The sequence below is a fragment of the Neomonachus schauinslandi genome, chromosome X (assembly GCF_002201575.2).
Source record: "Neomonachus schauinslandi chromosome X, ASM220157v2, whole genome shotgun sequence".
NCBI classification, from domain to species: domain Eukaryota; kingdom Metazoa; phylum Chordata; class Mammalia; order Carnivora; family Phocidae; genus Neomonachus; species Neomonachus schauinslandi.
The window spans coordinates 120,029,709-120,043,961 of record NC_058419.1 but is presented as its reverse complement, the minus strand read 5'-3'; the positions used below and the strand labels follow the sequence as shown (position 1 = coordinate 120,043,961).

The 14,253-nt window shown below is 48.8% G+C and overlaps 1 protein-coding gene across 1 annotated transcript in view; it reads left to right on the top strand.

Moving 5' to 3' along the window:
- Positions 1–780: 780 nt before the first annotated feature.
- The window catches only part of SHROOM2 (shroom family member 2), a 132,724-nt gene continuing 119,251 nt past the window's right edge, over positions 781–14,253 (top strand). Inside the window, exon 1 of the mRNA XM_044911667.1 lies at positions 781–1,035. Coding sequence (XP_044767602.1) covers positions 871–1,035 — 165 coding nt within the window. The 5' untranslated portion in view covers positions 781–870. The remainder of the gene's footprint in view (positions 1,036–14,253) is intronic.

Below are 14,253 nucleotides of genomic sequence, written 5' to 3'. Positions count from 1 at the left end.
GGACTCGGACCGCAGCCCGCCCGCCCCGCCCCGCCCCGGCCCGCCCCGCGCGGGCGCTTCCGCCGCCTCACCTGCCGCGACTCGGCCTCCCGGGCGGAGGGCTGGCGCGCCCCGAGCCTCCCAGGGCCGCCCGGCGCTGGCGCGGGAGGAAGGGCCGGACTTCGCGTCGCAGCCCAACGCCCCCCGACCCCGCGGCGCCGCGCGTGGTCCGGAGCGCGCACCCCGGCCCCCTCCCACCCTCCGGGGAACTGGGGCGGGGGGGCCGGAGCGCGCTCCTGCATCCGGCGAGCCGCACAGGTTCGTGCGCGCGCCGGCCCTCGCCGCCTCCCACCCTCTGGGTAACTAGTGGGGCAGTCCCGAGCGCGCACGCCCATCCCCAGCCGGCGGCACAGGTCCCGTGCGCGTGCCGACCCTCGCCGCCTCCCACCCTCGGGGCCACTCGGGGGAGCCCTGGGCGCACGCCCCTGCGCCCGAGCGCCTCTAGCCCCGCTAGCCCCCGGCGGCCGCGCGGGTCCCGGAGCGCGCGCCTCCTCCTGCCTCTCCCACCCTCCGGGCAGCGCTCGGGAGCCCTGAGCGCGCCCCGCCCCCTGCCCGCCGAGCGGCCCGAGCCCTGGAGCGCGCCGGCCCCGCCCCCTGCCCGGCCCGCCCTTCCCCGCGCGCCGCGCCGCCCGCGCCCGGCTCCCTCCCCGGCCTCGGCCGGCACTTTCCTCCCGACTTGCCGCGCAGGTTCGCCAGTGGCTGGCGGCGGCGGCGGCAGGAGCGCCCGGACCTTCCCTCGCCCTCGGCCGGCCGGGGCTCCTCCGAGTGCATGGGCGCGGGCCGGACGGGCCCTGGGCGCTGAGCGGCCGCGCCGCCTCCGCTCTCCGCGCCATGGAGGGTGCCGAGCCCCGCGCGCGGCCCGAGCGCCTGGCCGAGGCCGAGGCGCGGGCGCCCGACGGCGGGCGCTTGGTGGAGGTGCAGCTGAGCGGCGGCGCCCCGTGGGGCTTCACCCTAAAGGGCGGCCGCGAGCACGGCGAGCCGCTGGTCATCACCAAGGTGAGGCGGCCGCGGGACCTTCACGGTGACAGCCCAAAGGTGGCCGCGGGGCGGGGGTTCTCGTCGGGGGTGGGGGCGCCGGAGGGGCAGCCCAATCGTGTCCCCAACCCGGGGGCGCTAGTCTGCCTGGGTCACCTGCGGGGACGGGGGCACCAGAACACGCAAGGTGCCCGGTCCCGGCCCCTCTGCCGCGGCTCCCAGCCCTGCTGGCTCCCAGCCCTGCTGACTCCCAGAGCCGCGCAGGGTTTAAATGGCTCCTGTTCCGGGTCCCCTCCCTTCCCCCCTTCGAGAAGGGGCCTGGCTGGGTCCCCTGTCACTCCAGGCTTCGCCAGCGGCGGCCTGCACCTGTGGGGCTGGCTGCCCAGGGGTTGGGGAGGAACAGTCCCACGTGCCAGGGGGTGGACAGAACTGCCCCACCTGTATTTGTCACTGTAAGGCCTTTGGTTCTGCACCCCTTGAACCTGTACCCCTTATCACTAGGAAACTCAGACGTGCAGCTGTCGCCCGCCCAGCTTCTCGATTCCCGTCAGCCCATCAATATTTACTGACTTTCGGCTTCCAGCTCTAGATCCATGGCGCTCTGGGACCTGCAGACACGTACCGAAACTTTCAGTGTCCTTTTTCAAAGTGCGATTTGGGCTCCAACAAGTTTCTAATGTGTCTCATCAGGAATGTGTTTTGCGTTAAGTGTGTGTGGTAAGGGAAGGTGGGTGCTTTCACGCTTTGAATTCTCTTGTCTCTAAACAGCAATCGATCTTGAAATTGATCAGCTGAACTTGGATAGACCTGTGAAAACACAAAACAACAAACCTATCATCCTGTTTTCTTCTGGTTAAAAGTGTCCGTTTCTGTGGGGAGGGTTGGGTTAGGCTTTTCCTAGGGACAAAGTTCCCTTTAAAATGTAAAAATTCTTGGCGACTACAAGAGTTTGAAGGTGACTTGCTGGGTTTTTTCCTACTTTCCTGCTTCACCACAGCAGGAAGGTATAAGGTCACTCCTAAGCCAACCCCCCCGTGATGAATTTGGGAAGTGGTGTGGCTTTGTTGTTCAAGATAGCAAATGAGACACCAAACTTCTCTGTTCTGTATTTTCTCTCATTTTTGTATTCACAAAACCAGAAACTCTGAGGGGAGGCTTGTTTAGATAGGCACTGAATTTATGTTCAACTGGGGAAAGAGGCTGTCGTTGCTATAAATTTAATGTGTAACCCATTAACGAACTGGGTTCTTTGAAAAGATGGTGAGCAAAGTGTGTACAGCTTGCCCAGCAAGGGTATTTTCCTGCATATATGCGTACAAAAGCGTGTTAACCCTATGCCTTTTTAATAAAGGTTTTACAGGGCATTTCTGATGGTAAAAGTTTAAAAGATAGCAGGTAAATAACTAACACCCTTAGCATTTCATGTATTTCTTTTAAAAAAGAGGTGTACACACAAGTCAATGTATCTTTCTCAGACTTGATACTATAATTGAAGGAGTAAGTTGCAAAACATTGGTTAAGGTGAAATGTTGCCTTTTGGTTTTACGCAGTATAAGAGAGTTGGAGGTCATTTTAAACTCAAATTCAGGTGTTTAACCAGAAGCTGGAGAAGGGGATCCCCAAGCACCTCCTCCTTTCTGTGGGTACTCCAGGTTCTAAAAATCCAGGTGTATTCTTAGTGGCCTTCTGTTCTCTCTGTCCAAGAGGCCCCAGTCTAGACTGTGGGAGGTGGGCAGTAAAACCCAGAAAATACACACCAGGGCCTTTTTGGGGCATGTGAGGCCCTTTGCTCCTGATTTGGCTTGCTGGTTAGCTTGCACAGTACTTGGTAAGGTGTTTTTGGTCTGTTTTGTTTTGTTTTTCTTTTGAAAGTTTTTGTGGGTAGGTAAGTACCAGTGTACGTACTCCGCCTTTCCAGATGCTGTTTCAGGATTTTGCAGGAATAAAAATGTTTGGGGTTCTCTGAGAGGCCCATACGTTCTTCCCTTAAACTGCTGCTTAGTTTTAATAGATACTGCAATGTGACTGGAAATTGGTGGTTTCTTTACTTAGGATAGAAAGAATTCAGGAGAGGGGCACCTGGGTGGCTCAGTCTGTTAAGCGTCTGCCTTCTGCTCAGGTCATGATCCCAGGGTCCTGGCATTGGGCTCCGTGCTCCGCGGGGAACCTGCCTCTCCCTCTCCCTCTCCTTCTCCCCACCCCCACTCATGCTCTTTCTCTCTCTCTCTCTCAAATAAATAAATAAAATCTTTAAAAAAAGAAAGGATTCAGGAGAGTTTGGGACTTCCATATTGAGTTTCCAGGTACACTTGTAAACACACACAGAGGTGCACGCTTGCGCACGTATTGTGTATTTTTAACTACGTGCTCCGTGGTATTGGCACTATTTCACATGCCTGTCTTTTCTCTTGGATTAAGTCATCAATTATGCTTGCTTACACTCCAACAGCTGGTAATTAACTGTCACATTATTAGAAAAGGATGAAGGAAAGTGTGTCCATTTAGAACCACTTAAAGAGTGGCAATACACTGTTGTGGTGGAGCTGGGAAAAATTGTTGCACCTGCAGAATTTGGATTAATCCAAGTTTTGACCCTGCCTCAGTAGCTACTGAAAAATATTTGGGGCTCATTATAACAACTTGTTATTTGGGGCCCAAATTATAATTGTTCTAATAGGGCTTTTTTTTTTCTTTTAAAAAAACTTGTAATTAAATGTTTTACATATAAGACTCCTGGGGTATTATACAATTCATTTTCTATTTAACAGAATCTGATGTGGGGGTAGCTTGAACAAGTGTAAGGTGACACACTCTTTTTATGGTAATAGGGGTCTGATTTGGAAGCCTCATAGGAGTGCACATTTTAGAACTGTAAGGAATGCGAAGAACAAGGCTGGTTGAATCTGTGATCTTCAGATCAGGAAATTTTATCAGCCCGTTTTATAAATGCAACAGCTAAAGCAAAGGGAAGTTAAATGGCGTGCCCTGAGGTCACAAACCTGGCAGGTCATGAGAAGGCCCCCAAGGACCAGCTCTTGATCCCAAATGTCCCCACTAACCCCTCTACTCAGTTCGCCTGGAAACACGTGCAGTGTTCTATTAAATAACTTTGTCACATCCATCAGATGAGGATTTTTCAACTTGGGCACTACTGATATGCTGGTCTGCATCACTCTCTGGTGGGGGCTGTCGTGGGCTCTGTAGCATGTTCAGAAGCATTCCTGGGCCCCCCTCACTCACTTGATGCCAGGGGTACCCCCACTCCAGCTGTGACAGCCAACAAAAGTCTCCAGACTGTCAGATGTTACCTGTGGGCCAGATTGCCCTTGTTTGATGAACACTGTCAGCACCTTAGTTTTTAAAAGGATTTTAGCTTTTAAAGCTCAAGTTAATTTTTCTTTGTGAGGACACTGGCCTTTTGGAAGGCTTTTCCTGAAGGGCTGTTTTCTTCCCAAGTGCTGACCCTGATAATAGGCTTTATTTACATAGTAAAACTCAAACAAATACTTGCTTCATCTGCATTTTTGTAGCTGGAGAAAGGAAATGAAGCTGGAACTCCTGAGTGCTGTTTTATGAGCCTTCAGTGGGGCTGCTGGGTAAGGACAGTCTTTTCTTTGGGTCTAGTTTTGAAGTCAAAAGGGATACTTAACTTCCTAGGAGTGGCATTCTTGGAATTTGAAGTGCATGTGTGAAGTTCCAGCAGACCTCTGCTGAAAGTGGCACCCAGATTTGTATCCGCTCAGCACCTTTACATTGGCTTCTAGCTTGACCTTTTACTAGGGCTGCAAAACACACAATGCTGCTGTTTTTCCATGCTCCTGTCCGACAGGGAGTAGAAGTGATGTCTGTGTCCTAAGAAACCACAAAGATTTTGACTTGTTGGTATTTCCAAGGCCACATTTCGATGTGGGTTATCCGGGGCCCCGTGTAAACAGATACAGTGGATGTATGCGGTCCCCTGTTTTTGCATGTTCCTTTCTCCATCGATTCAGCAAACGTAAAACATCAGTGGGGGTTAGGGGAGGGGCCTGATCTCTAAAGTGTTACTGGAGGGCCTAGAATTTCAAATGGGCGGTTGGGGATTCGTTAGGGAGCATTCTGTGCACCAGCTGGGTGTCAGTAGGCCCCCTGCAGTCTCAGGAATGTTTCTTAAGGGGGGAAGGAATGAAGCTCCAGCCCCTCCTTTTTGCCCTTTCTTAGAGTCCCTCCCTGAAGAATGCCAGAGCCCTAGCCAGAAGCACCAAGCAAGACGTTGCTTTGGGCCTGGTGTGGTCCCACGGGTGGCTCCTTTGGGAAGCCACCGACTTTTGGGTTGCCTTTGAGGAACACTGACATCCTAGAGCAGGGCAGGAGAGCTGCGCCTTGGGATGCCCCCAGGCTGACTCACCCTCTCAGGGGCCTTCATACCCTTAAAACATTTCTCTGGATATGAGTCAAAGTCCTTAAGTGTCCTTTCTAGTTTGGATACTGAAGGTGGGGTGGACGGGAATCAGGGCACGTATTTTGAATGGAGGTCACACAGCCAGGTGGCAAATGTCCTAAGTAAGCCATTAGCCAGAGCTCCTGACAGCACAAGGCTCAGGGCAAAGACTAGCCATTGGTGGTGGGTGGGGCTGGGGGGCACTGAGCACCTGAGGCGCCTGCCTTAGTGGCTTGAAAGGGGGCTCCATTTTACAGGACCTGGCTGAGGCACTCATTGGGGACCAGGGAGGTTGGACCTAGTGGCAGCCTTGGTCAGGACACATTGTTGTCCTCATGTCTTTGTATTTGTCCCCAACAGACCAAGTTCTTTGTCAGGTATCAGTAAAAGTTTTGAAAAAGAGGGATGTGATGAACTCAGCAGGGGATTAGGAGCTGACAGATGTAAGCTTCTCTGTGGATCTTGCTCGATCTCTGTGAAAGCACGTCAGTGTGTGCGCTCCCAGATCTTGGCATCTGACAGGAGTCAGCGGCCGAAGGCTGGGGCCGCCCACGCCGGGCCGTGGGTGCTCTCCTGCTGCAGCAGCCCCTCGGCTGGGAGAGCCCAGGCACTTTCTGAGGCCAGCTGCCGACCCCTGAGTTGTCGGGATGAGGCTAATTCCGAAGACTCGTTTGTATATTAAGAGTCATTAGTATGGTTAAACAAACAAACAAAAAGAGGTGAGCGTTGTTTCGTGTGCTGAAAGTCCCTTTCCGTTGGTAGAGCTGCTTACCTGCTGTCCCGCGTGTCTTTGTTAGCCTGTCGCAGTCTCTGCCTCCCGCACTCGGCCCACTTCTCTCGTCCTTGGTCCTCCACAGGTGCGTTGGGTGCAGGAGTGGGAGGTCAGGGGGTGTAACATCATATCCCAGAGTCTGGTGGCTGCGAGGTTCAACGGGTGGAGGATTCTTCCCTAGACATTAAGTGAGCTGAGCTTGTCTCCCATCTATAAACCCACAGGCTTCTGTGGGGTAGAAAGCTGTAAACGTAAGCTGTGCATCACACTTCTACACCATGTTGGACTTGGACTTCCTGATGCAGTTCTAAGTATTTCTTAACATGTCCTGACATTCGTCTTTTGAAAAAAGAAAGCTAGTTTGCCCGAGAGCTAAATGTAGAATAGCATGATAATGAAACGCTCTTAAAAATAGTCATTTTCACCTTGTCCCAATGAGCTGGGATTTCTTACCTTTCTATTTCACGGGCACAGAAGCTGGGCTCCCTGCTTGGAAAGGGCTGGTTTGTCTACTTGGAAAGCAGCTTGGAGTTGCCCTCTTGCCAAAGCTATTTTGTGTCAGCATGCCAGTAAACCTGGATTTGTGGATTCCTTAGGGCCTCTGTGGAGCTTTTCTTCTTGTACACTGGGAGCACTGTAAACATTCGACAAGATAATTTAAGGATTGAAAGGCTGAATAGACTTTTTATTCAGGTCTTACTTCTTTTACTTGGAAACACTGTGGTCAGGAGTGGGGCAACAGTTGGGGGAGAAATTCTGCTAGCCGCAGCTCTTCCAAGCTAAAAACTTTCTCTCACGTGAAGGATTTTAAAAGAACTAGAGGGTTCCATGTTACTCTCTTTGGTCTTTTTAAAACATGGGCAGCGTCTAACACTGGTATATTCTGGAAGAATTGTTCTGTTACCTTGTTGGATCTGATATTTACATTGTCTTCTGGTAGAGGGAGCCTATTCTGTTTACTGGTGTGAATGTTGGTGGTTCTGGGCAGGATTTTCTGAACTGTAACAGAAAAGTAACATTTTTTTAACCTGGGCTGTTTTTTTCTTAATCTCTAGGGTGTTGTTAGGGACCATGATCCATCTCTGCGATGGGGAAGGAAGAACTGTGCTCGGGATCGGCTAGGCAGGGTTGGGATTATCTTTCTTTTGGCCAGAGGCGACTAAGATGTTCACATCAAAGGCAAATAATATTCCAGGCCTGGTAGATTCTGTGTGCTGTAAAGGCAACATTTTTACTTATTCGTGGGAGGAAGGGGACAAAATATTAGTGTATCTTTTTGAGTTTTGTTTTCATTTATATCAAAGTGGTTCTGGCACAGTTCAAATAATCAGATAGTTCTTCGGACGCTGTTATCATACCAACAGCTCCCCACTGCCGTTTCCCCTTCCCTGGGGACAATGAGTGAAACTTCTTAGCTGCTGGCTTTCGGCATTTGCTTACATTCTCTATTGCTGCTACTTTTGCTTGTTCCTAACTGTTGACTTCCCACTATGTAGAAAACTGGGATTTAGCCTTTTTCTGCACACCTCCTTCCCACCGTCTGCCCTGGCACATTTCTTCCCACAATCCACCCCACACTTCAAATCTGATTACATCACCATTTTGGTTAGAAAAGGGTTTTTCAGCTTCGGCACTGTTGACATTTTGGGTCAAATACAGTTTAGCCTTGAACAACATGGGTTTGAACTATGCGGGTCCACTTATACATGTATTTGTTTTTTCGATAAATACAATACAGTACTGTAAATATATTTTCCTTATGAGTTTCTTTATTTTTTCTAATTTTAATTTAATTTTTCTACCCCCAGCACGAGAATAAGTCGCATACTCTACTGACTGAGCCAGCCAGGCTCCCCTCTTTTAGGATTTTTTTTTTTTCAAAGATTTTATTTATTTATCTGACGGAGACACAGCGAGAGAGGGAACACAGGTAGGGGGAGTGGGAGAGGGAGAAGCAGGCTTCCCGCGGAGCAGGGAGCCCAATGCGGGGCTCAATCCCGGGACCCTGAGATCATGATGTGAGTCGAAGGCAGACGCTTAACCGACTGAGCCACCCAGGCGCCCCTCTTTATGATTTTCTTAATCACATTTTCTTTTTTCTAGCTTTGTTCATTGTAAGAATATAGTACATAATACATACAACGTAGAAAATACGTGGAACTAAAATTACATTAATACTCAGGCCTTCGGCCAACAGTAGGCTATTAGTAGCTAAGTTTCGGGGGAGTCGAAAGTTGTACACTTATTTTTTGACTGCGTGGGGCATCAGTGCCCCTAACCCCTGTGTTTAAGGGTCAAGTGCAACTCTTTGTTTTGGGGGGGCTGCCCTGTGCATTGTAAGATGAGCAGCCTCCCTGGTCTCTACCCACTAGAGGCCAGTAGCTTCCTTCACCCCAGTTGTGACAACCAAACCTGTCTCCGGACATTGCCAGATGTCTCTTGTGGGGAGGCAAAATCACCCCCTTTGAGAAGCACAGAGTTAACAGTATTCGCTGTTTGCGTTATTTTGATGGCCAGTGCTATCGATGCTGAGCCTGGTGGTACAAACTATGAGTTATTTCTCCGGTGCAAGTTTTCATAATCACTAAGGTTAATGGTAGTTTTTGTTTCTTTGCTTGATTTCTTACACACTTCTCGTTGATTCGGCCTCGAAATCTTCCCCAATTGTGAAAAATCTTTTAATATATTCCAACACAGGGAATAGTCCTTAAAGACCTTCTGTATCTGAAAATGTCATTTTATCTTGACAGTGAATGGATTGTTTGGTATAGAGGTCTCCAGTGGAGATCGTTCTCCCTCAGCACTTTGCAGATGGTGTTCATTCTCCATTGGTGCTCAGGATTGCTGCAGGGAAGCACACCTTTGTGTTTCTTGCTCTTTGGACTGGTGCTAATTTTTTCTGACTTATTTTTCATTTCTTTGTATTTTTGTTCTTTTTTTTAAGATTTTATTAGAGCACGAGCAGGGGGAAGGGCAGAGGGGAAGGGAAAGGAGACTCCATGCTGAGCACGTGGGGCTCGACCTTGGGCTCTTCAGGGGCTGGACACAGGGCTGGACGTGGGGCTCGATCCCAGGACCCCGAGATCGTGATCGGAACTGAAGTCAGATGCTCAACTGGCTGAGCCACCCAGGCACCCCATATTTTTGTTCTTTTGAGGAGATTTCTACAACCTTATCTTTCAGTCCTTACATTGAGTTTTAAATTTATGCTGTTTTTTTATGCCAAACTTTTTGTTGTTCCTTTTTTATCTCCTACTGATCTTGTTTCATGGTTCTTCTTTCATATTTTTGAGGATAATTAAGCTGTTTTTGGTTTTTGTTTTTTTAAGTCTTCTTTTGCGTAGATTGAGTTTCCCAGCTCAGCTGCTTTTTTATTTTGGCTTCTTTCTTCCCTGTTAAACGCTCTCTTTGAATGTCCAGTGATCCTTGTCGTCTGCAGGTATTTAAGAGTAGGTGACCGAAGTGTTCTCTGGAAGCTGTGTGCATGTGGCTGAGTGATCTGGTGAGGTTGCTTCCCTAGGGAGTCCTTGAAGGCCATAGCTTTGTTGGTTCTTTCTGGGCCGATCCTGTTCTTGTCAAACAGTAGCTCTTAGCTCTACTGAAAATAAGTTTCCAGTATAGAGCAGATTTGAAAGATGATGTGAGGTGTGCCAGTTTAGGGGATCCCTACTTTGATCAGCAAGGTGAGTGTGGTCACCTCTGCCCCCTGTGTGGTCACAGTGGTTCCAGTTTGTTGGGAAGGTTTGCACTAGTGTTAAGTGGCAATGCTTGCATTTCAGGCTGGATCTTTACTCTGTCCTTAACCTTTTCAATCTCCAATCCTCAGACTGTCAAACTAGAGTCATTCCCATTCTATTATAGTATCCTGGGAATTCAGTGAGGTGAAATATAAAATTAACTGTAGGAAATTTAAATTCCTTATCTCCTCCCCTTCCTCCCTTTGCACTATTCAATTCTGTTTCATTAAGAATTGGAAAACTGGGGGGCGCCTGGGTGGCTCAGTTGGTTAAACAACTGCCTTCGGCTCAGGTCATGATCCTGGAGTCCCGGGATCGAGTCCTGCATCGGGCTCCCTGCTCGGCAGGGAGTCTGCTTCTCCCTCTGACCCTCCCCCCTCTCATGTGCTTGCTCTCTCTCATTCTCTCTCTCTCAAGTAAATAAATAAAATCTTTAAAGAAAAAAAAAAAAGAATTGGAAAACTGGGGCACCTGGGTGGCTCAGTCAGTTAAGTGTCTGCCTTCGGCTCAGGTCGTGGTCCCGGGGTCCTGGGATGGAGCCCCGCATCAGGCTCCTTGCTCAGCAGGAAGCCTGCTTCTCCCTCTCCCTCTGCCTACTGCTCCTCGTGCTTGTGCTTTCTCTCTCCCTCTCTCTCAATCTCTGACAAATAAATAAAATCTTAAAAAAAAAAAAAAGGAAAGGAAGAATTGAAAAACTGGGGTGCCTGGCTTGCTCAGTCAGTAGAGCATGCAACTCCTGATTTCAGGGTTGTGAGTTCGAGCCCCATGTTGGGTGTAGAAATTACTTGAAAGTAAAATCTTAAAAAAAAAAATTTGGAAAACTATAAAAAATAATGTTAATGCATTGAACCACCAATTCACTATGGAAAGACGTTAAGCTAGATTTTGTGTGGCAGCATTTTAATTGTCGCCTACAGATTTTGTTACTGATTTTGATAGTTCAGTATGGTATTTGAAGGAAAGCATTTAATTAAAATACATGTCTGTTGCCCAGCAACAAAACATTGGTTGTGCTGTTTACCCCCCACTGGAAGCAATTATTTCTTCTTTTCCATAATTTTTTTTAAGATTTAATTTTTGAGTAATCTCTGTACCTAGTGTGGGGCTCAAACTCATGACCCTGAGATCAAGAGTCTCACACTCCACTGACTAAGCCAGCCAGGCACCCCATCTATCAGTTTTTTTTAAATAGTAGTGTTTCTCATTTTTATAATACTAATGAAGGGTAGCTCTTGCAGATCAATGTGATATTCAGAAGAATAGGATTTTAGAAAGGTGACCTTGGGGGGCACCTGGGTGGCTCAGTCTTTAAGCATTTGCCTTCAGCTCAGGTCATGATCCCAGGGTCCTGGGATCGAGCCCCACATCGGGCTCCCTGCTCCGCAGGAAGCCTGCTTCCCCCTCTCCTACTCCCCCTGCTTGTGTTCCCTCTCTCGCTGTGTGTCTCTCTGTCAAATAAATAAATAAAATCTTTAAAAAAAAAATTATAAAAAAAAAAAAGGTGACCTTGGGAAGTGAAAGTAGTAGGAAAGATAAAGGCTAAATCTCCCTATGGCAAGAGGCTCTGTTGTGTGACTGCCTCTCTCTGTGGCAGTAGAAAGTCTTTCAGGGCATGGAGCTGCACCCACAGGCTTGGCCGAGGCGCCATCTGCTCACTGGAGCAGTCCGGGTCTCTTCCTTCTGGACACACCGCTGGACTGCATTTCCCACCTTCGCAAGCTAGATGCGACCTTGTGACAGTTCTACCCAGTCCGATACAAGGGAGGTGATGTCTGCCATTTCAGCCTGTCCTGCTTCCCCCTCTTCTGGTTGTCTGAAATGAAGATGGGCCTAGGGCAGAACCCCATCAGCATAGGTCCCTGAATACCGGAGGAGGTAGCTGCCCGCAGCGGGATTACCCTCCAGTAATATCATGACACGAATGAGAAACAAACCTCTGCTGTGTCTGAGGCATTACACATTTCTTGGATTACTTGCTATAAGAGACCATTCTAAGAAATGAAATCCAGAGAGAAATCCAAGTTTTCCTTTTAACAAATATATCTGGTGTTAAGAGATCGAATATATAACACTTAATTTACATGCATACAGGAGGGAATGATTATTTACCTTGCAGAAGGAATCACTGTGGGTGTCCAATTAGCACGTAGCTTATTCCCCACACTCTTATTATATAAAATGAGACCTGTGCGCCATCGTTTTGGCTTCCTTCCACCTTAGCTTTCCTCTCAGACGATAATTTAATTTTCATCCTGCCTTGGTTTGCCTTCTCCTCCCTGCAGATGATTGCCTGGAAGCTACGGAGAGGTAGGGCAGAGGCAGGGAGGATCGCCAGTCTAGGTAATTAGCACTCAGGTAGGGCTGGCCAGAGGACAGGATGGGTGGCCCGCCTGCTGGGATGATGTCACGGCTCGGACCTTCCTCCTAGTTGAATTGTCCTTTCCTTACCCGCCATGCTTCAAGTGCAGAAGATATTGCCTGGGAGGGTTACACATTAAATCTTCATTAGCAGAGCCTTTATCAGATTAATTAATTATCTTGTAGGGCAGACTGTTTTTCCCCTCTGGGGAACAGGACGTAGACTCATGGGTTAGAGCAAGGAAGAAAGGGAGGTAAAGATGAGTTCAGACTCATGGTGGTCTCAGGAGGAAAGTGGCGTTGCTGTGGGGGTCTGAGGCACAGAAGGGTCTCTTCTGCTTGGGGGGCAGGAAAGCCTGGGAGCATGGTGAGCAAGGTGGGACGGGGACCGGAGCCTCGGGAGGTAGCCCTCCCTGACTTTCTGGGGAGGTGAAGGTGCTTCCCTGCCTGTGGCTTGCAGATGCTGAAGCTGCATCTGTTTAGGGTAATTGTGCTGTATGTTCGTAAATGTGTAAGCACAGAGATACTTATCTGTGCTCATTGTACATATGCTTATACGTTTTTAAGCATAGTGATGGTTTTTCTTCAGAAAAACATTAAAAACATTTTGAAAATCTGCAGAAACATTAAAACCATCTTGAAAAAATTGAGAGTAAGGGAAATGATTGATCAGTAGCCCAAAACATATAGTAATCTTATTTCTGGTGGTACGGCTATATTGATTCATTTTCCCTGTCTCTGGAATTCTTTGCTTTAAACCATATAGGTCTAATTATTCCTTGCTTGAAGGTAATTCTCCTAAGAATTACATTGTTGTCAATTTTAGGAATCAGATGAAACTTAAAGGAAGCTTAGTTTTGTGTATACCACTTGGGATTTTTAAAATGACATATGTTTTGTTATTGTGGAATATGTTGAGTTTTATTAGTTTTTTGTAGACAGGCATATTTTTTCAAAAGCCCCAACTTCTGGGAAACTGACTATATTGGTCAAATATGTCACTCTTTAAAACAACTGTGTGTTTTTTTGGTATGTGTAGGCTTTTCTTTTAATTTTCCTTCATGTTTAGATGTCCTGAACCTTTTTTTTTTTTTTTAAAGTAGGCTCCACGCTGGCTCAGCATAGAGCCCAAAGCGGGGCTTGAACTCACGACCCTGAGATCGTGACCTGAGCTGAGATCAAGAGTCAGACGTTTAACCGACTGAGCCACCCAGGCGCCCCTAGATGTCCTGAACCTTGAATGAAAGTTTGGGAAGGAAACATCTGGACTTGGAAAGATAGGCTGCTGCTCCAATCATATTTACTTTGTGTCAGTATAACCACAAGATGTCACAGCTGATGCCTTCTAGGGCTTATGAGGTTGTTGGGGGAGGGGTGCTATTTCCATCCTCCTTCCCCATCTTCAACGATGGTGTTTAGGAGAAAGGAGTCACGGCCTGATACCACACGGATACATGCTCCATTCTCTGCTCGTGTCTGAGGATGCTCCGTCTTGTGCCCGGGGAACTTGGTCAGCTTTTCTAGAGTTCAGTCCTCAGCATTGCCATGGCTGCAGGTGCCGTCTGCCAAAGGTGTCTTATTCTCGAGAAAGCGCTTTGTCTGCCTTTCTTTCTGACCACTGTGCAAACAGCCTTGACTGGCTCTTACCCCTTGCCGTCTGCCGCAGTGTGGTTTCTCTGGAAGGTCCTTCCCTCTGTCTCCTCTCTCGTCTGGGTGCTCGCAAGTGCTTCCCTGACAGCCGGTGCACGCAGATGCCTCTCCCAGGTGCAGTGCAGTGCACGCTTTTGCAGCAGCCCCACGGACTGTACCTCCCTTTTCCTCCTCTGGGGACCCCTCCCCCCCGCATTTCCGGTCGGGTCGATGCTTCGTCCCCACATTGAGGAGTCGCCCTTCATGCTTGCCCTCCTTCCACGGCCAGCTGATCACCATGTCCTTTGGAGCCTGAATGTCTT